At 43.8% G+C, this 22,411-nt stretch overlaps 1 protein-coding gene across 1 annotated transcript in view; it reads right to left on the bottom strand.

The window, feature by feature from the left end:
* Positions 1-22,411, bottom strand: part of AMPH (amphiphysin) — a 154,825-nt gene that overhangs the window by 21,019 nt on the left and 111,395 nt on the right. Inside the window, exons 12-17 of the mRNA XM_015419188.1 lie at positions 17,254-17,382; positions 13,546-13,653; positions 9,770-9,793; positions 4,481-4,504; positions 2,013-2,042; positions 512-562 (exon numbers count right to left, since the gene is read on the bottom strand). Of these exons, the coding sequence (XP_015274674.1) occupies positions 512-562; positions 2,013-2,042; positions 4,481-4,504; positions 9,770-9,793; positions 13,546-13,653; positions 17,254-17,382 (366 nt within the window). The remainder of the gene's footprint in view (positions 1-511; positions 563-2,012; positions 2,043-4,480; positions 4,505-9,769; positions 9,794-13,545; positions 13,654-17,253; positions 17,383-22,411) is intronic.

Here is a 22,411-nt window from a genome sequence, read left to right as displayed (position 1 = left end):
ACAGGTGTTTTGTCTGGTTTGCTGGTTACATTTCAAAGAACTGACTCCACCCCCTTACTCTTCTGTATTATCAGAATTAAAGGCTGTTAATCACTCTTTAATGGATAAATCCTGGAAAACTCTGTTGCTAAATATTCTTGCAGAGGCAAAGCCTCTAAAAGGGTTTTGTTCAGGATCTCTAATTGGATGCCGGAAGGAATCTCTCGTTACAACAGCACCACCATCCTTTCCACTTTCCCTAGCCCATAGTCCCATCTCCAAAGCTCCAGGAGGAGAATGGGGCAGGAGTTATGGAGAAGGTAAGTCAGTGCAACCAAGTCCTCCCAGCAAAGAAGCCACCAAGTGCCATCCCGTGCAAATTAACTCCAGTATGGAAATCAACATGCTTAGGCTGGAGTAACTGTATCAGTGCAAGGAATCTAGAAGGATCAGATGTCAGTGCAAGGAATCTAGAAGGATAAAGCCTACTGCTGTACCCGTTTTAATAAGCAACGCAACAGCAACAACTTACCAAGTTATTCATCACATTCTGATTTGATTGCATTGAGAACAGAGATGTATCCTAAGGATGGAAACATAAAACAGATAGGCACACAGAATTAAGAGCAAGCTTGTGAAATATGGTCTACCGTATATCGCAAGATTACTGACTGACACTAACAAATTATGCAGAAAATAACTTCACATTGTACTGTAACTCTGGAATAAAAGAAGACCTGATAAGGGCACACTCCACATAATCGCACACCCCAGTCTTTGGACAATTTTTTTTTCCCCTGATAGAAATAACTCAGATCAGCAAGGCATTTGTTGTGGTTAAATAATTTCCCAGACCAAACGTATCAGACAGGAATCAGCAGGGCTTTTACTAATTATTTTAGTGGAGCCATAATACCATGCTGGGCTAAATGGATTCATTCAAGTTCCTTGTTGGTGACTTCAGTTAAACAAAGAACTGCAGCAGTGCTAGGTCTTGTGAAATGCTCCATCCAACAGGGATAAACTTACACAGATGTATTTACTTCATTTATACTTAATCTTTCTCCTCAGTGGGTTTTATTGATAACAATCAGTATTTTGAACTAGGTCCAGATGCACAGAAGCGGCTGCTGTAAGTAGGGATGGCTGACACGAATTTTGTGATGTTCACAAACTGAAGAACTGCCACAAACGTCCACAAATTTTGGTGCAGTTTGTGGTGGTTCATGAAGAGCAGGAAGCAACGGTTTACCCCGCTTTCTTCTCTTCATGAAAAAAGAGCTCCCAGCCATTTAAACCCCTGCTTTCTGCTCCCCAGGAAAAGCTGTGGGGAGCAGAAAGCAGGGTTTAAATGACTCGGAGCCATTTTAACCAAACAGCTGAGCATCAGTCCTCACCACTCAGCTGTTTGGAAACCCCTGCTTTCTGCTCCCCACAGCTTTTCCCCATGGGGAGCAGAAAGCAGGGTTTAAATGGCTCAGCTTGTATGAGTTTGTGGTTCAGCCATGAACCACAAACTGAACCTCAAAAATCCGCTTCATGCCCATTCCTTATTGTAAGTCTGTTAAACCTGTTGTGTTATGTTGTCTTTAATTCATGCCCGCAATCAATCTAGTCACCATGTATTGTGCCAACTGAGGTTTCCGGACAGTCTTCATTGGTAGCCCCGTATACAGCAAACGGAATCTAGTCTGGATATGATCAGAGCATGGATCACTATGGCCAGATCATGGCTCTTAGGAAAGGGAAACCAGCAGAAGAAAGCTAAAGGGGTCTTATGCGTTGCATAGGAACCACAGGGCAAGCATACCCCAAACTCCCCCGTTTATGTGGGGGAGGATCAAGACTATGAGGTACAATCCTCTTCCTTTCTATCAGCAATGTATGCAGTCAAATATGTCATATGTACAGGGCTACTGACTTGAGACGGGCCAATTATTCGTCCTTTATTTCTCAAAATTCCAGAACAAGGAAACTCTGAAGGCCCTCTCAGCTGCTGACAAGAAATGATGTCTCTCACAGACGTCTCTTACCTGTGTGAATCCATTAAAAGCACTGGATGCCTAAGCAAAATCAGAAAATAAAAACAGAAATTGGGGGGGGGGGGGTTAGTAAACATAAAGCAGGTTTCACAAAAATCTTGCTTGCGCATTATAAGATAGACTTTAAAAAAATTTTTTTAACAAAAGTGAAAGTGAAAATTCTGACAAACAGCATGAAGCTAAAAAGAGAGAGAAAAGGGTAACGATGATACACGTTCAAAGTCTGAAAAGACTGGTGGACACTTCTTTTGTATTAGAAAATGCAAAAATGAGACACAAAGAGATCTGAATATGTGCACAACAGCCAACCTCTTTTTAGCCAACCTTGTCTAAGTTAGCAAAGGGAGGTAGTAGGGAGAACATATACGAGGACTGTTAATCAACACAAGGATATAAATCCTAAGGAACTCTCAATTCTAGACTATGCTACACACTGGGGTAGGTACCTCTTCTTTATCAGCCTCAATTTCTTGGTACAACAATCCATATCTCCGGTTAGCAATTTCATCTTCAGATAAATCTGAACTGTTGGTCTCATTGTCTTTGGGGCTAGTTGAGCTCTCGGTGCTAGCGTTTCTGGAAGTTCCCCTTTGGAACAGAGCCAACGGCCTACCTATCTCCTTGTGTGCTCCGCAGCTGCTAATATGTGCCTGTTCCCCAGATGATCCTGGCTTTAAAGGCGCCTCCTCATTTTGGTGACTTGAACTTACACCCATAACTCCCCAACAGTGACCTAAACCTCCCAAATCTTGTGAAGACCATGTATCATTAAAACCTGCCCAAAGACTCTCCATGTTTTCATCCACAGAGTCTTGTTCTGGTGGGAAGGGCCAGTTATCACATCCATTTGTCTCGCCAGAAACCCTGCAAGCATCACTATTGACTGTTGGATCCCAGTTGGCCTGCCAGGGATCTGTTTCCATTGATCCAAGGACACTAATGTTAGTAAGTTCTTCGGCCACTGAAAATGCTTCCCTGTCTACAAACTTATCTTCCACATTACCTAGGCAAGAATTACTGAGGTTGGCTGTGTTAGCAGACCCGGGGTGCAGAACCACATCCTTTTCAAAGGATATGAAGGTAGCTTGATAGTCGCCAACAACATTGTTTTGAGAGATGCTGTAGCTACAGTCTTCAGTTTCTTTACCACGTTCTTCTGCCCCACATAACTCATCGCCACACATAGATTCTCCAACCTCTGCAGCTGTTTTGTCTCTGACATTTAAGCCAGCTAATCCTGTAAGACTTCCCATTTCTCTTTCTTGTGTACATTTTGTGGCCATATCCCCAGAACAGGGTAAGTCATCCATAATTTCTGTTTCATAGTTCAGATTCGAGGAGCCTAAGCCATTCTCAGGTTCCAGCTTACTGAATTCTACATTTGTACAATCACTGATCTCATATCCCAAACCTGTGTCCACTACATCCTTTGCACCATTATCACCTGTCTCTTGAACCATAGCTTCCCTGTTAACTTTTAGGTTGAATTCTTGAAGGTGACTGCCAGTAGTTATCTCTGGCTGCCCATGACTACATTCTGAATCCCTTAAAATGTCTACCTCAGTGTTTTCTAAGGCTTTAGGGTCTGCTTTTGCTAAGGCCTCAAGATGCTCTGTTTCACTGTTTTCTTTACTGCGACAATCTCTCTCTTCAAACTCCTCTGCGTGGTCTACTTCCTTGAGGTTAACAGCTCTGGTCTCTACCTTTTCATAGGGCTCCACACTTGCCCACAAAGACTCTTCTGTTTTCCTTTTCTCATCTTCTGCCTTTTCCACACTACATGGGGCTCCATCCAAAGAGCTATCTGTTCCCACTGCAGGATACTGTGCCAAAGGTTCAGTCACTAATGGCTGGTCCACCTCCACCAGATCTGTGCTGCTTTCCATGACGTGTCCTGTGTCCAAGTAAGTGTCTGGAAAAGCGGTTTGGCTTTCATCTGTAGAGGTCATCCAAGATGCACTGTCCTCTTGCTCACCCGCTGCAGACCAAGTAGTAGTAGCCTGCACAACAGATGATTCTGTTGAAATTTGTTCTGCCTCGGGGAAAGGGAAAGGGTCATCCGATACTCTTTCCTGGCTCTCACTACCACTTAGGCCCCAGTGGACCAAACCTAGATCAGTTTGGGGTTTGTTAATGTCTTCTGTTGATCCACTGTTTGGGTTTTTCTCCATGACCAGGTTACACAGGGAAAGGCTTTTTGAAGAATCAGGCTTTCGGCAGACAGAAAAGTAAAGGGGGAAAAAAAAAACAAGATGAAAAAAGATAAAGATGGCCTTGATGAGAAAACACAACATTTAATATTTTATTGAGGCGATGTTATGTTTAAGAACAAAAATAAGACTAAAATAAGGAATTAACGCAACTTGAAACATTTGGGGGGGGGGGAATGTATATTTGGAGATGGTAGCTAGAAAACTAAAGAGCAGCTTTGGCAGATGAAACAGAGCAGATCTGCTTACCGGCTGCACCATTTCGCTGCTTGTCTGTGCGGAAGAAAGCCATATCAATAAAACAAAGATCAAGTTCATTACACATTCAAGGGCATTAAATCTTGACACTAAACAAAATCTCCTTGGGACAAGAACTTATCACATCAGTGTCTGATTAAAGAGAGCCATCTAATTATATCGAGCTGAATTTCCTCTAAAGATGTGTCATTCCAGTCAATGCTTTAGAAAGGATTTCAAGCTACCATAGCTATTTTGATGCATCAGCTATGTACAATACAGAAAGTATCAGAAACAGGGAACACCACTAAGGATGTAATCCAAGGAATATTTACCTGGGAGTAAGTGCCCTTGCTCCTAGTAGGCCTTACTTCTGGGTAAACCTGCATAGAATTGGGCTCTGTATCTTTGATTTTGCGGGTGATTTAGAATGCCCATCATTCACAAATTAATTTGTTTGGAACTATTTTATGGCATCTAATGCAAGTGAGAGCCAGCATGGTGTAACAGATAAGAGAGCTAGTCGTGAAGTTCATGATGTGCCCCTACGTCTCCATCTGTCAACAGCTAAAAATGGTTACAAGAGGTAAATGGAATAGCTCTATGTACTCCAGCATGGACATCTTGGAGGAAACAGGACATCATGTGATAAAGAACCAGACAGATTATTAAGCAGAGTCATAAATTAAGGTTGACTGCTTATTCAATCAGTCAATCATCAGAAGAGTTGAAATTCTGAGCACCTTCAATAAAAATAACAACTTCTCTCAGCTAAATAACCTAAGGATTTCAAGTTTGGAACTATTACCTATGGCTAGAACCAAACAGGATTCCTAATAGCTAATCTTGGCTTGAGAGAACCTTGGTGCGTGCACACTTTTACTTCATCTCAACTCATCAGAGATTTTGTAAAGTATTGAAAGCACCTAAAAATACCTGTTTACCAGGCAAAAGTGGAATGAGAAACCATAAGAAGTGATGAAATATTTGCAGAGACTCCTAATCTTTGAAAAAAAATGTCTGTCTCCTGCCTGAACCACAATGCTTAAATCGCAAGAGGTTGATGCCATTGATTGGTAGACCATGTCCACCTTCATTCAACAGCCAGCTCCAATTAAAATATAATGTCCCTAATCTGTAATCAGTTCATTAACAGATTAGCTGCATTTATTAATCCTTACCAGTCTAATAAGAAAACTGATCCAGATATAAATTCCCAACAGATTTAGCCAAGTTTTGAGGTCCATTATTAGTATAATGTTATAAACACAAAGCCACTAAATTCTGAACAAGAAGAATGAATGTACTGGTTTCTGGTGTATCGATTTTTCTTCTACAATGTTTAGTATTAATAATTTAAAATCAGCCATCTCTTATTTGGAAGTTTACCAATCTTATACACGTCTAAGTCAATCTAAAACTGAAATTTTATGCCCTCTTATTTGCAAGTAAGCTTTATGCTACTTAGCACGAATTACTGGTGAGAACATGCACAGGCTGGGCTGTGGATGGGTTAGATACAGCAATTCGTTAGCACCCTGTGGATCTTCCCCATATTTACCTTCCCCCCAGCAGTCCTTTCTATGAGAAAGTTGTGCTGACGAAAGAGGAGCTGGTTTTGCCCGCCTCCTCCTCCTCCTCACTTCAGCCTGCTGACCTGCATGGCGATTATTCCATTCAGATCCCGCAACCCCAACTATTAGTTTCCCCAGGGTCAGGAGGAGCTGCTGGAAGAGAGGGGAAGGCAGGATGATCTGCATTCCTCCTGTGAGTGGATCACTGGATCCAGCACCTTGTTCTAAACGTGTCGCACCTAGCATGCATTCACACCACACAAATGTGACCTTTTGACACCTGAATAAATGGGAAAGTGTCTTCAGACTTCTGAAGATACTTCTCCGAAATCTGTCAGAAATGGGTTCTTGTCTCCCTAAGGCGTGGACACAACTATTTGGCTGGGGAGAGGGCCTTCTGGACACAAGTTGACTTCCTGTTGCAGTTGGCACCTGAGTCAGCAGCAGGGAGGTAGGGAAGGGACAAGGACATCCATTGCCACGTGGGCTGTTTTCCACTGCAGTTCTTTCCGGAAGATTTCAACGTATCCCCAGACATTTGAGATTTTGCTCATGCCCTTCCGAGTCAATAGAGACCCTTCCCCCATATATTATTTCATTGCTCCCACTATGCAGAAGAAAGAGCCCTCTTAATTACGCCTTCATTAAGGTCATTTAGGTTTCAAGGACAATTAGTAATCCAGTCCGAGGAACTTTTGCTGAAACACCTACTGGAGGACAAATCCACGGTTATTTCAAGGAATGTTGCTAAATTTCTTTTTATTGTAATTATAAAGCGTAAGCACCTCCTTAATACTCCTTGAGATGTTTTTTCTCTGTAATGCCTTACGACAATCTGGAGACTGTTTTTGATTCTGCATGCTGTTTGATGGGTCTTTGACCGTAATAAACTGATTGATTGATTGGGCTGTTTTCCACATTCCATTGTTTTCTTTCATTTAAATGTTACATGTCCAATTTGTCCAATTTTTTTTTTGGTGTGTGTGTGTGGATCACAATATCTCATGTCATTGTTCCCAGAGCTAGAACCACACAAGCTTCTCCATGGATAATTGCTACGGGAATTTACATGGTACAGCTATGCTAGGACAACACCACTACTAATGTCTGGCCAGGCGGATTGTCTACTTCACTCCACTTACCCTTCGGAAGCTGTGCAAACCTCACTAAATGCTGACTATTTTATTGAATTAAGGCCGATGATTTTATGTTTTTTTTAAATTGATTATTGTTATATGATTTAAATAGTAAATCTGCATTAATTACAGATATATGCATGTTGGTACCCACCCTGAGCCTACAATGTGGGGAGGGCAGGATAGAAGTATGTATAAATAAATAAATAAATAAATAAATAAATAAATTTACACTCCAAACAACCACTGGAAGCATCAGGACACTGATTCCATCATCAGGCTGCTGCCCAGCCATTAGGAAGCGAGTTCCATTAGGAAGCCATTAGGAAGAGAGCTATGGGTGACCTCAACTTCCCCCTACCTGTATCTTAGTCTCTTCCTAATCAACACCTTGCAGTGCTCTTGCTGTTCACAGGTGTGCCTTTCTTCTGTCGGAGACAACCGACTCCCATTCCTGTCAGACTAGCCTATTTTTGTCCTCAGGTCATCCAAATCCTATTTATCTTCCCTGCCTGCTCGAAGAGACCTTGAGACACCCTCAAAGACTTTGCGGGATGCCTATGACGAGGATGAGCTTCTATTGAACTTTTCAGAGGGCATCTGCGTCATTTCTGAAATGCAGGGGAAAGTGGGCTTAATGGCGTTGAGGGAAACAGCAGCACTGAAGCAAAGAGAACTGACTGGAAAGGAAAGAAACAACTTGTGCCAGTTTCACCAGTTCATGGCATACACCTTTGCTCCTTTCCATGTTTTCTTTAACATGTTAAAGTCTTTATCACAAGAAACCTCAATGTTTCCCTTCTGAATTTACCTATCAACATTTGAAAACAAGATTTCTGTTTAGCCACAGATGCAGGATTCTCCGTAAGGATTCATTCAAAATCGTTCATATCTCAGTCTCAATACGCCCAACAGGGGAGGAGCGATGGCTCAGCAGCAGAGTATCTGCTCGGCGTACAGAAGATCCCAGGCTCGATCCCTGGCATCTCCAGTTTAAAGGATTAGGTTGTAGGTGAGGTGACAGACCTCTATGTGATAGTCTTGATGGCCGTTGCCAGTCTGAGTAGAAAATCTTCGCTTTGATGGACCAATGGTCCGATTCAGTGTAAGACAGCTTCATGTGCTGAATATGTGTGTTCAATAGAATAATCAGAATAAGTCTCAAGACACTTCACTCAGTATCAGCTTCATTATAGTTGTATTGATCTTTGCATTTGGGAAGGTGACAAATCTCAGGAGAACTGCAGGGTTTATAGCTATGTTCCCCAACGAGCACTACGGTCCGGGACTAAACATCTCCTGGTGGTTCCAGGTCCCAAAGAGGCCAGACTAGTGGCGACTAGGGCTAGGGCTTTTTCGGTGGCGGCGCCTACCTGGTGGAATGAGCTCCCAGTGGAGATCCGGGCCCTGTGGGACCTTGCACAGATCCGCAGGGCCTGCAAGACAGAGCTCTTCCGCCAGGTGTTTGAGTAGGAGCCACCACGACTGTTACCATCTGTCTTAGCCCTTATTACCAACTCGCCGTGAGTGCAAAAATGGTGGTACTGCATGGAGCTGTGGCCACTAAGGATACCATCCTGGTGATGTCATCGGTTCCCTTGTTGTTGTGGAGAGCACTTATGTTGCACTGAATGTTTTTAAAATGCAGTTTCAATGTTTTATGTATTGGGCATTGGCCCCATCTGTACGCCGCCCTGAGCCCGTTCGCGGGGAGGGCGGGTTATAAATTTAAATAAATAAATAAATGGCTGTACTCAGCCTCCCCCTGTCCAGTTTCTCCCATCTCTCTCTCTCTCTCTCTCTCTCTCTCTCTCTCTCTCTCTCTATGTAAAAAAAAAATTATGTTCCAGGGCATATTCTGTGTAACTAGCTTTCTAAGGGGTGGGGTGAGTGACAGAAATGCTTGTGTCAGTCTGGTCAATCGTCTCGCACAGGTTGGTGCACTTCTTGAGCCTCTGGGTGCTTTTAGGATTTTGAGAACAGGCAGTGGACGCTATAACAAAATGGCTTTTACGGTGGGGGGGGGCAATTACAAAATGGTCATTATAGGGGCTGGGTCCAGTAATAAAACACTGGGAGGTTCTGGGAAATGTTATGCTGTTCCAAACCAAGCAGAGGCCGCTGTTCCCAAAGGGGTTCTCCCTGCAGACACCAAGGGGATGCCTCCTGGGCTCTTCTAAACCACCTTCCGCTCCAGTGAAGCGAGAGAAAGCCAGGGGGAAAAGCAAATGGATAGCGGGAAACACATGTGGGTACCGTGGTGCCCACTGCATGACACACAGGAAGGCCATGTTTTTGGACATTCATTTCATTTGATTTCAAAACTTATCCAGGGAGTTATGAGAAAGTCTCTTCTTTGAAGCATCTGGTTTAATCTAAAAGTACATGCATCTGTATTTGTACATCTGACCCCCAGCTTCCCCGCCTGTCCCTTTCTTCCCTTCCCCTGTCAAAATTTAGATTGCAAACACTTTGGGACCGGGCCCCACCCTTTTGGCTTGCAATGTGCTGCAATGCACTTTGCATACAGATGATGCTACATCAACCAAACCACAAACACACAGCATGCAAAACAGACAAAGCCACCTTACCGTCCATAGATCCCAGGGTAGCGTCTGAGAACAGGGGAAAGAAGGACAGTGTTGAAAACCTCATTTGTACACCTTGCTATGTGCTGAAAAGCATAATTAGATAGTACCATGATTATTCATTTGCGGGATGGAGCTTGGTTTAGCATTCTTTTAGGAGACAGGAAAACGGATTCTACAACACATTTCACAAATCCCAACTTATTTGTTCTGTCCATCAAAGCCAAAGCCCCGGGAAAGAAGGGACTCCAACTCTGAAGGCACAACCCCCTGGAAAGGGCATCTGTGTGAACCCAGATGAAAGGGGCAGCAGCTGCTCAACAGCATGGAAGCATAGGTCTCTTGGGGCTCTTTACACACTACGTTCTTCAGATGTTCATCATGATGTTTTTAAAATGTGTAGATAAAAACGTAAAGTGTGGATGCAGGAAGCAAGCATTTGTAAACATCACACATATACATTTGTATGGGGATGAGCCCTTGTTGGGGGCACCTTCAGCAGCAAACCAGGTTTTGCTTCTGTGCTGGGCCTCTGTCATATATACCAGAACTAGAAAGGCTTTCTCAGCACTAGCATCATAAGTTTTAATAAGAACCACATTTCCACGGGAAGTGATTTAGGCTCAGTACACAGGACTCTTGGGGAGAAGCAGCTGATATTTCATATTTTATAGTTAGGGTTGCCAATTCTGGGCTGTAAAGTTCCTGGAGATTTGGGGTGGGTCCTGGGGAAGGCAGGACTTGGGGAGCAGAGAGACTTCAGCAGGGTATCATGCCATAGACTCTACCCTCCAAAGCAGCCATTTCCTCCCAGGGAACTGATCTCTGTAGTCTGGAGATGTTATAATTCTAGCAGGTCTCCAGGCTCCACCTGGAGATTGGCAACCTAATTTACAGTCCACCTTACTGGTTGAGACTGAAGGCAGATTACTGTGTTAGAAAATGCAAAAAAGGGGACAGGAGAGGCATTATAGTACAGACAACAAGCAATGTGATCATTGTGGATTACAAAACTAGAGAACACGAAACAAAAACATCAACGATGTGATATAAAAAGGAACTGGCTAATTTCCCCCCACAAAAATTAAAGCTATAGCTCTATTCTCATTAGTAGTATCCTGAACAGAGGACTATCAAGTTAGAGAGCACAAATGGGAACTGGGCAGCTACTGTTCACATATCAGAACAAAGCTATCTTGAAAAGCCTTTCATTCTCACTGTGGTGGGATGGTGACTTTTGTCGGAGTTGTGTATGACATAGCCTTAAAGGAGCAGTGCTGTTTTCCATGATGCAGAGGGCAAGCAAAGGTCTATAGTGTTTTCCACTCCTTCCACCATGTGCTGAAAATCAATCCGACCATGTGGATATACGTATCAGATGACTGCTGTGCTCTGTGGCCTGATGTAAAGTGCCCTGAACTTGCCACGTGCCCAGGGTTAGCGTTTGGTGTCTTACGTAAACTCTCATCAACTATAAGCAAACTGGCAACTTGGGCAGGATCACTCTGTTTTCTGATCCGCCATGAAATAAAGGCTCAGTTCTTGCCATTCATATTGTTGAACTGAGATTTCTCCTACTCGCATACATATTGTTTACAACAAAGGGTGGCTTGCATAGAACCACAGAGTTGGAAATGGCCTTGTAGGTCGTCTAGTCCAAGCCCCAGCTCAATGCAGGATGCTCAGTGCCAGAACATTCCCTACAAATGGCTGATCAGCCTTGGCTTGAAAACCTTCAGCGGGGGACAGCCAACCCCAAACTGGTGACTGGTTCAACTGTCGAACTTCTCTCACTGTCAGGAAGTTTCTGCTGATGTTCAACTGAAAATCAGCAAATACCGTGCTACAGATGATTACCAAGTAGCTCAAGTAATTGGTATATATTTTTTCGTCCTTATATTTTTTATTTTTTCTATATTTCTTATGAATTATTCACCATTATATTAATTATCACATAGACATTAACACAAAGAATGAATCATATATCCAAACATCTAAGTACCGTCTTTTTATATAACAAAAGATATTGCACAACCTCTCTATTAATACCAGTCCTCCTTAATTGCACAAAAGCTTAGGAGGACTCCTTTAAGTCTATTTTGAATCAGTGCTCATTTTCCCTCCAACAGAGGTCCAAATATCCTCCTGTTTCAGGGTCTTCCTCGGGGAGTTCAACAAATATTACCAAGCACAAGGTTGCCGAACACCAAAATATGTATCCAAATTTCACCCAATGAATGCTGCAAAAAGTCTCTCTTAGTGAGCTCAAGCCTTCCTCAAAAGTGAAAAGCACATTCAGCTGAAGCCTGCTCTCCTGCACATTAAAGCCCATTAGATTTAATCTGGCTCTCTGATGCTGCAGAGTCAACAAGTCCTTGCCATCCTAGATATGATAGATCTTCAATTATGTGAAGAGTGCAGCCACAATCCTCCACTCCAGTCTTCCTTCAGCCTCCCCCGTCCACGGTGATTCCTTTTCCAGACCCATTTCCTTGCCCTCATTTGAACCCATTCCAATTTGTCTACAGCTTTCTTAACACACAGCACCCAGAACAGGACACAACATTCCAAATGTGATCTGACTAAGGCTGCTTTCATGCACGTTGGCTAATGCACTTCAGCAATCGTTTGCAACTGGTATTCCTGTTTCATGCAGGAAAATTCAGCTGTGAACAACTGCGAAGTATAATGTTCTGTAAAGGTGTCCTGTGTGAGCATCCAAATCACTTTGAAGGATCCAATCCAAGGTCCATTTAGATGAATATTCTGTTTTCAGTCATAGCCCTGGATCAGATACCTCTGGAAGCCCAACATCTCTATTGTTTACAACACCTGGTATTCAAAGGTATACTGCCTCTGTAAATGGAAGTTCCATCTGGCTATCATGCTCCATGCATGTATATAATCTTTTTAAAAGCCATCTTTGAATGTGGGGATGAAATAGTAGAGTGAACATTTATCATGTTTTGTATGTCATCAAAATGAAAATGGTAGCTGAAAAATCAACTATTTAGCTACTGAAAATCCTTTCAACTGAAATCTTTAACCATCTTGAACTCAAGTCTTCTACAGCTCTAAACTAAAGCAGATTATCACAGGAACTAGAAACCCAGAGGTATCATTTACCTAAAATGTCTCTGTAAAAACTGAATGTATGCATATGAGATGATTTTTTTTTAATCTCAGGGAAAGGAGAAAAATACCAAGCAGAATATGACAAGGAAGATCCCTACAGGCATTCTGGGGAATGTTGAAGACATTTTTATTCCAGATGGCTCTTCAGATAAGCTGAGTGAGCGGGGGTGTTGTTGGCTGAATTGCGTGCGTTGTAGATTTTTCCCTGCATTTTATTTTAATTATTGCTACTTTAATTCAATGTATCAGTTGCATACTGGATCTTTACACATCCACAAGTTTTTTTGCAAAGACAAGATAGATGAAAGGCGGGGCTATAAATATTCAAATATAAATAAATCTTGTCAGTCATCCTGGAGGTCTTTTCTTTACACGGACAGGTGGAGCATAACTATTTTTAATTAATAAGATCAGCCACCCTTTCAATTCTGAGACTTCATCTGGCATTGTCCAAATACATTCAAGCACACATTAATGATCACAAGGCCCAGAATCCATCCCCCCCCTTACATTAGAAGAGAGATTCTCAGGAACCTGAATTCTACACACTGTGCATCTGCCACCGTTCTGTGGGAGTAAAGCACATTTCAATTACAGTTTACACTGGACCTTTAAGAATGGCTTCCTTCAAGCAAGGGAAATACCTGAGACATGGGCGACGGGACTGCCACAGGAGCTGCAGCATCAGGCTTGAACGGATCAAAGTCCAGATCTAACAAAGACTCTTCTTGCTTAGTTTCAGGAACTTCATTCTGTTCAGGAAGACACACCGGATTTACAAACCCTTTCAAAAGCCACACTGACAATCCCCCCCCACCCCGCGCAAAAAAAATTAGTTTTTATGGTATGCACTTAACTGCTTTTCTAAAGGGCATGCAGAATAAAACACAGATAACGACATGTGGAGTTACATAACACACACCGAACAGCAAGGATAAATTAGCATGTTAGGCTCTACACCATCTGCTTCCACGGAGGCTGCATTCAGGGATCAATTCAAACTTGCATTCATTTGGCACGACCCAGGAGGGCAGCTTGTGCCGCCCGTGCTCCCCTCCCTCTTTCCTGCTCCCCTTTTGTGCGGAGTGTGAAAATAAACTCTGGATTAGAATCCCAGGTTCTTGGAGCAAAGGGGCCTCTGAAGCCAGACATCACGAGCCACTGGGATTTCTTTTCCACGGGAGCCTGTTTTCCAACCCTCCGCATGAGGGTACAGGAGGGAGGAGCAAGAGAGCAGTCAGGTGCAACAGGTAAACAGAATTCGTGCCCGTTGCTGTTTAGTGGGATTCAATTCAAATTTAGAGTGTCTCAGGCTGTATTCTGTGCCATTCTAACCAGACCTGCGTCCTTCAATGGGCTTCAATTGACTCCAATTGGCTTTTCTTTCTTTCTTTCTTTCTTTCTTTCTTTCTTTCTTTCTTTCTTTCTTTCTTTCTTTCTTTCTTTTTCTTTCTTTCTTGCCATTAAGTCACAAGCTGACTTAGGGCAATCCCGCTGGGTTTTCAACGTTGAGAGGCGACTTGCCATCGCCTGCCTGGTGACCCTGGACTTCCTTGGTTGTCTCCCATCCAAACACTAACCCTGCTTGGCTTCCGAGATCTGATGAAACTGAGCTAGCCCGGACTACCCAGGCCAGGGCTCAATTGGAACAGAAAGGGGTAACTCTGCTTATGATTAAACTGTAAGGATCTGAATTGGTTCTTTTATCCGATATGCGTTTCTCTCGATTCTCAAATTCTGTGGAATCAGCTATGCGGCTGCTCATTCATGCCTGCCCCATTCATCGAGGATTTTATCTTCCGGCTGCTAGCTCCCTTAGGGAACCAAACAGTTAATAATAGGATGATGGGAATCATTCAGGTGTAGCCAGGGGTCTTGTTGTAGAAAAAGAGCTGCCGGAGCTCATTAGCATAACTCATTAGCATAACTTATTTGCATATGCCACGCCCCCTGACATCACCGGAAGTGACAGAAGGCCACACCCCCTGACATCACCGGAAGTGTGTCAGAAGGCCCGGCTACTTACCCTCCTGCTTCATCCTCATTCCCAAACGGAATGAGGATCGAAGCAGAGGGCGGGGTAAAGAAGGGGGCGGGGCTTCACCACGTGACCGCCCCGCCCCCTAGAGGTTCTCTTCCGGAGCTCCGTACCTGAGAGCTCCCCCCCGACTAGAGCCCTGGGTGTAGCTGATCTTGATTTGGGAAGATTTAAACTTGACCTCTTAGGCATAAAGTTCACTGCGTGACTGAACATTTCTCTGTCTCCCAACCTAACCAATCTCACAGGGTGGTTGTGAAACTAAACTGGGATTGTCTCCTATACTGTGTTCCTTGGGAAAAGGACTGATGTGAGTATGAGGAATTAGTAAATTATGGTACAGCAACCCTTTGGAGTGACTCCAACTCTATAAACACATTTGAGTTCAACAGATTTCAGTAGGTCATTCATTCAGAGGTGCTTTGCCATTGCTTGCAGACTAATAAGGCCAATTTCCTGTGAACTGACACTATTGCTTCTGAATACAATGGTGCATATTTTTACCCTTCATAAGACCTCTTCCTTTTGATGTTGATTTCCATGGGAATTTATCAGCAGTTTCCCATGAAGAAGGTTCCAGGACACCATATGCACAATCAAGCCAAGGTTAAACATCTTTCAGCACCATTAATTTCACTGTGAGGAACTTAAGTAGACATTTATTTCCTTCGTAGGAATCAATGGTACTTTAATTGTTTAAGTTTGGCTGGGCCATGGCCCCTTGCTTGCAAATTGGCACTATGCAGATTCTAACTACAGTTACTTCCATTTGCTCCAACACACAAGGAACAAGCACTGCATTTGTAAATAAATATACTGTTTGGATCTTTTCAAGTATCATTTGTCAATGGAGTTTATTACCCTGTATGCCGGAGGCAGCAGAACACAGGACCTGACAAAACAACTCAGTGGCATTAATCAGTACGTAATCAGCTAGGAACTAAGCAGTTAATTTCCTTTCATCAGAATTCGGAAAGGAAGCTGCTGTTTATGAAGACTCCAACAAATGATCTAATTTATTCCCAGCAAAGTAAAAAAGCAAGTTATCTTTTGATGAGATCCTTGTTACCGACTGATCATATGATCACTTTACTACTAAGCAGCTTATCATACTAATTTTAATTCTGCCAAATGAAATGGGTCAAAGATAAAAACTACCTAATGGTCAGAATAGGATGCATGCAAAACAGTGGGAGACATACTAAAACAGCAAAGACCTAAGCACATGAGAAGCACAATCTAATTCAAAAGCCTGGAAATGCTTACAGAATACGCCAAGGCCAATGTAAGGTTCAGGGATTCGGAGAGGCGGATTGGCCATGATGGCCACCAGGAAAAGTCCCAGTGGGCAGATGCCCTGCCCCTCTTCCCCTCTGAGGCCACCTTGGCTCCAAGCAATGCGAGTATGAACCTGCTCTTCCTCCCTCCACCCTCCATCAGAGTGGGCCCTTCTCCAGGGCCATTTTTGCCTCCTGGTCTGCCCCTGAGAACTAGCACTCTGTAGGCTAAACCTGACTAGGGCTGCCAAACCGCGGCGGGGGATCCGTGCGTCGTCGCAGGATCGCTGCCGCAGGGGGATAGCGATCCGCGTTGCACCGGCGTCGCCAGGATGTGACGCTATGCATCGCCCTGGCAACGGGACTCCAAACAGCCCCTTTGCCAGAGCGATGCATAGCATCACATCCTGGTGACGCCGGTGCAACGCAGATCGCTGTCCCCCCGCGGCAGCGATCCTGCGACGACACACGGATCCCCCGCCACGGTTTGGCAGCCCTAAACCTGACCTTCTAAGAGGCATCACCCAATCACACAGGTGCTAAGCTAGAGGCAAGAGGAGTGTGTAGAGGAAGTCAAGGCTTATGGCCATGGGACTTTGCTGGCAGTCCAAATGGGGAGGAAGAGAGCAAGTCTGCCATCCTCTGCTTCCTTTTCAGAACAGTAGAAATAGCTGCTGATCAGGGTTCTAGGGAGGCAGGACATTGATGTGGTTTTGAACACGTGAATCTACCTTATACTGTGTCAGACCAGTGGTCTAGCAAGGTCCGTGTTGGCCACTCTGAATGGCAGGGTGTCGGGCAGAGGGTTTTTCTATCACCTGCTACCTGATCCTTTTAACTGGCAATGCCAGGGACGGAACCTGGGAACTTGTGCAAGCAAAGCAGATACTCTATCACTGGGCGAGGCCCTCTTCTACTGCTGGGCAGGCCAGCCAGAAAACAAATCAACTTGGTAACTGCATACTTCAAGTACTGTATGAAAGAATGTGAAGTAACACGGACAGCCTGTGTAAGACAGAATGAACTCCTTGGCTCACCTGTGAAGGAGTTGTCACATTTATTTCTGGGACAAAGTTATCGTCAAACAAGCTGATAATATTCTCCTGTTGTAGCTCTTTAGTTGGTGTGAGTTTAGGCAGCGGTGGGACAGGAGGTCCTTTCCTCAGCTAAACAAAGAACAAACACATTGGGAAGTCAAATCTCAATCACAAAGACGCACCTGAATTGATCTGGAGCAGGGATAAATAAGCACAGATTTCAGAACATTGCAATTTAGCCGCTGACGCATCCTGTATCGTTCGGCCTCATGATCTTGTCAGCCTATCAACTGCTCTTCAAATATTCTTGCATCGTCAGAACAGCAAAACCTGCTAGGTAGTCAGGTGGACAGCCCCCTCCTTATATAATGTAAGTTTTCAGATTTGCAAAATATCAAGCAAGATATATCAAGCAATATCAAATATATCTTCACCTATTCTATTTCTCTCATCCCTGGAGACAAAAATACATTACTGACCAATTACCGCATTTCACATTTACCATCAGCCGAAATAACCAGATGACTACTTTATGCCCTAGATCAAGATGGGTAGCTGTGTTAGTCTGTCTGTAACAGTAGAAAAGAGCAAGAGTCCAGTAGCACCTTAAAGACTAACAAAATTTGTGGCAGGGTAGGAGCTTTCATGACTCACTGCTCCTTCAAATATCTGAAGAAGTGAGCAGTGACTCATGAAAGCTCCTACCCTGCCACACATTTTGTAAGTCTTTAAGATGCTACTGGACTCTTGCTCTTTTCTACTGTATGCCGTGTGTCACCTCACCAAAAACACATGTACAATAGTTTCAGAAAGTAGACATGCTAGTCTTCAGTTAACCCAGCTAGATATGAGTCTAGTAGCACCTCAGAGTCCAACTCGAGTTTCAGGATGTAAGCTTTTGAGAGTCAAATCTCCCTTCATCAGAGATTTCTATTTCTATTTGTATCTGATGAAGGGAGCTTTGACTCTCTAAAGCTTACATCCTGAAACTCGAGTTCGTCTCTGAGGTGCTAGTGGACTCAAATCTACACCTAGGCTTGTGGTCATACGTGCCATTTGGTGCGGAGGGGAAGCAAGCCTATTTCCCCCTGGTTGAAACTGACACGGTGTTCCTTTGTAGCTGCGTGCTCAGCCCGTCACTGCCCGATCAGATGGCACGTGGCCGAGGGTGGTGGGGTTTTTCCCCCCTTTTGTTTCCCATGTGCATAAACGAGGAATTGAACCTCCACACTAAAGGTTCCCCATGGAGTATGCGGTTATGCACGTACCGCTAAGCAAGGGGGGAAAACGGCACCAAGTTGGGATGGAGTGAGCAGACCGTCCCGACGGCATGAGAGTGTGCTTGAGCGATCAGACAGGGGAAAGTCCGTCCCTGGCCCGTCGGCAAGCATTAGGACCAGACTTTCCCCAGTGCCTTTGAACTCTACTTCTGTGGCGGAGTTGCATGGGGTGCAGACGGCTGCAGGACCTTTCCCAGATGTTGCTGTCTTATCATGCCCTTTAGATCCAGCAGGCATTTGCAGCTGAGTCAGATCTAAAGGCACATCTGACCACGGCCCGGCACATTCTATAAGATACAATTACTGATATTAAATACATAACTATTACTTTCTAGATTAACAGAGTATGGAAGGTTTTCTCTCCCCACCACAGCAGAACCTTAGCCAGCCCTTGTGCATCTGGAGGGAAGGGAAGGGTTTCTCTTTTTGGCCTTCTCGTTCTTTCCTCAGCAATGAGAAACGAAGTAGGTAAGAGACGGAGACTGCCAAGGCATCTGGAAGGGAGCAAGTCGGCCCGTGGAGAAAGGGGAGGAAACCCACCAGCACCATACGGAGGCTAAATGGTTCTTTTCATGGGTGTCTGCTGTGGGGGCTCTACTCTCCTCTGTGGCCATCTTGAACTTCACCTGGTAGCCATCTGGGTGCTGAGGTGAGAAGTCAGACACTGCTCAGAGGTTGTTGGAGGGGACGGGCCCTTTACATCTATCCCTGGCATGAAGCCTGCAGCTCACAGCTTATCTGTCCTCCGGTCCCTGCAGCAGCTGTTTCAAGGCGAGAACCACCTGCCTGCCACAAACCCTACAGTGCAACTGTCTTGCTCGCCTTCCTGGAACACGGGGCAAATGCCACACTGGGGGATGTCGCTCAGAAGAGCCACAGGTGGCATGTCAAAGAGCCACAGGTGGCTCCGAAACCACTGCGCAAGTATCACTGAATTAGAGAAGTTAACATTTGCATACTTTTTTTGAAAACGAACGGTGATCAATACAAAACATCAAACCAAATCTGGAGTCCAAGTCATTTGAATGGTCTTATGAGGACTAACCAATTGGAGAGGAGCACAGAACTTAAAAGAATATTTTGTGCAGGTCATATTTGATGGCAACAGATGACTATTTTTGTAAAGTTCTATAACACGCATTTTCTGATCATATAAAACTGTTCTGTTATTTATTGCAAGGGGGGGCATCCCACCCCCCATTTCATCTGTTCATATTCTCGAGGAGCCTTCTCCATATTTTCCGTTCACAGGAACAGCAATGGCAATAAAACATACCATACAATCCAATTGACCTACTGAGAAAAAAAGACACTGGCCTCTGAACAACAGCATATGACTGCTTTTGTGAGCAAACCAGCCCTTTAAAATTAATTCACATCAAGGGATGTTTATTAGATGCACTAAGCACACCTGGAGGACTCCCATCTCCCACATGAGCCTACCCACCCACTCTGGTTGTCTTCGGAGTAGAGATGTAAAATTTCCGGAAATGTTGAAGCTCGGGAAAAAACCCGTGTTTTTTTTCCTGTTTTTACCCCAGAAAAAAACTGAAATTTTCGGAAAAATTGAAAAAATGCTACATTGGCATTTCTTTTGTCTTTTCTAGATTGAAAGTCATTCTGTTACTTTAGGAACATAAAATATAACTATGGACATTTTTACTTGGCATGAAATTATCACAACTAGCCTATTAAAAATATAGTGTATCCAAACAATTATTACAAACAGAATACCCACCCACATGCAAAAACAAAACTGAAACCTTTTTCTTTTCTTGTGACAACAGCACCTCCTAAAGGAAGGAATGCATCTTGTTCTTGCATTGGAGAGTTCGGTTTGTAACCTAGGACTTGCTTGTCCTCCGTGCACAGAAATTAGATCAATCTGACACCATACATATTTTTAAAAATGATTTGGAAAATATTTGAACACCTTGTTTTAAAATATTTTATTCATCATGTTAAAATAAAACGTTCCATAATCAATTTTTTTTCTTTTTTCAATTTTTCCAATTTTTCGGAAAAAAACAAAAAGGCTTCAGGAAAAAAACAGAAAAAAACACGTTTTTCCCCCTGAATTTTTCCGGTTTTTTCCAGGCCTTCACATCTCTACTTCGAAGTCCCTGCTACAGGAGCCCCCCGCTATCTGGGGCTTAGATGGGTGGCAACCTGAGAAAAGGAACCAAAACTTTGGAACTCCCTCCCCAGGGTTTTTAACAGTGTTGTTTGGCATACCCCCAGTAACTCTTATTGGCTGTTCCCTGGTTTTTGGTGCTATGTGTTTCTGTGTTTCTATTGAATTACTATTAAAACTTTTTAAATGTTTGGTGTTCACCACCTTGGGGACAAGGCAGCATAGAAATGTTTTAAATAAATAAATGAGATACAGCGGCCGAAAAAGAAAAGAAAAGAGCATGACAAGTATTTGACACTTGGCATGGTGCTCCCCGGATCTGGGCGGGATGGAGCCCCGTTGCACATTTCAGCTGGTCCTCAGAGCTTTGCAGCTGCAAGAAGCATGCTGTGCCGACACATTTCATACAGGCCAGCAGAGAGCCAGTGACAAAAGAAATCAAATCACATTTATCCTGCAGGAAAGGAAATTATATTCCTTTTATATCAGGAGGATAAAAATAGCTCTGGCAAATCCGTTCTTTGGATTTATGCCAGATGCTGTTGGCAGCCTTTAATTCAGTCTTCAGAGATCTCACAGGAGCAAGAGTAAAGGGGAAAGGCTCTTTTACTTTAAATATATATATTATCATTGTGTCTGTTTTATTAGGTCTTAGATGTTTGTGTGAGATGTTTTAAACTGCTGTTTCAGTATTGATTTAGGTGGGTAGCAGTGTTCCCTCTAAGCTGAGTTAGCGTGAGCTAGCTCACAGGTTTTCAGCCTCCGGCTCACACATTCTTGTCTTAGCTCAAGAAGGAGGGCTCCAGAGCAAACTGATTTATGCAGTAGCCAAATGGCTCACTCACAACTTGAATGCCAGTAGCTCACAAGGTAGAATTTTTGCTCACAAGACTCCACAGCTTAGAGGGAACATTGGTGGGTAGCCGTGTTGGTTTGAAGCCAGAGAACAAAGTTTGAGTTCAGTGGCACCTTTAAAACTGACAAAGTTTAATTCTGGGCAGAATATACCCAGAACTAAACTTTGTTGATCTTAAAGGTGCCACTGGACTCAAACTCTGTTCAGTATTGCTTTGTTAAAAAGGTAAAAGTTCCCTTGCTTGAAAGCCAGTCGAATCCGACTCTAGGGTTGCGGTGCTCATCTCCATTTCAAAGCCGAAGAGCCAGCGCTGTCCGAAGACGTTTCCGTGGTCATGTGGCCGGCATGACGAAACACCAAGGCGCACGGAACGCTGTTTCCTTCCCACCGAAGTGGTACCTATTTATCTACTTGCAATTTCTTGCTTTTGAACTGCTTTGTTACTAGGCCCTTATTAATAATCCATTTCGTCATCATTGTTCATCTGGATTTGCTCCTCTGTGTTCGAAACTCTGTTCTGGAAACTGTCTTGGGCTGAAAGCTGCGGGGCATTTTAAAAATAAAATCCATCTCTTTTTAATGGAAGGGTTATTTAAAATGTTCTCTTAAAAGAAAAGCCACACAGATACACCCCAAAATGAATGTCTAAACTACTGATTCCTCTACCTCCCAAGGAGATTGCCATTGTTGGCACACGTAGGGGAGCTAGAGGAGTCTGGCAAAGTCTCTCCTCTCCTTTCCCCACGTACCAACACCATGGATTTCTCGCTCCTCTTTTGTACAGTGGGATGGGGGGGGTGTCTCCTCCAAGTAGTGCCAGTGCCATAGCATACCTGATATGGCTTCACCACATTGCCCAAGATGGAGCAGCCGCCCCCAAGAGAAACC

The sequence above is a fragment of the Gekko japonicus genome, unplaced genomic scaffold, assembly GCF_001447785.1.
Source record: "Gekko japonicus isolate JY-2015 unplaced genomic scaffold, Gekko_japonicus_V1.1 scaffold190, whole genome shotgun sequence".
Classification (NCBI taxonomy): Eukaryota; Metazoa; Chordata; class Lepidosauria; order Squamata; family Gekkonidae; genus Gekko; species Gekko japonicus.
Note: the sequence above shows the minus strand (reverse complement) of the source record. Positions and strands in the feature narration are given on the sequence as shown.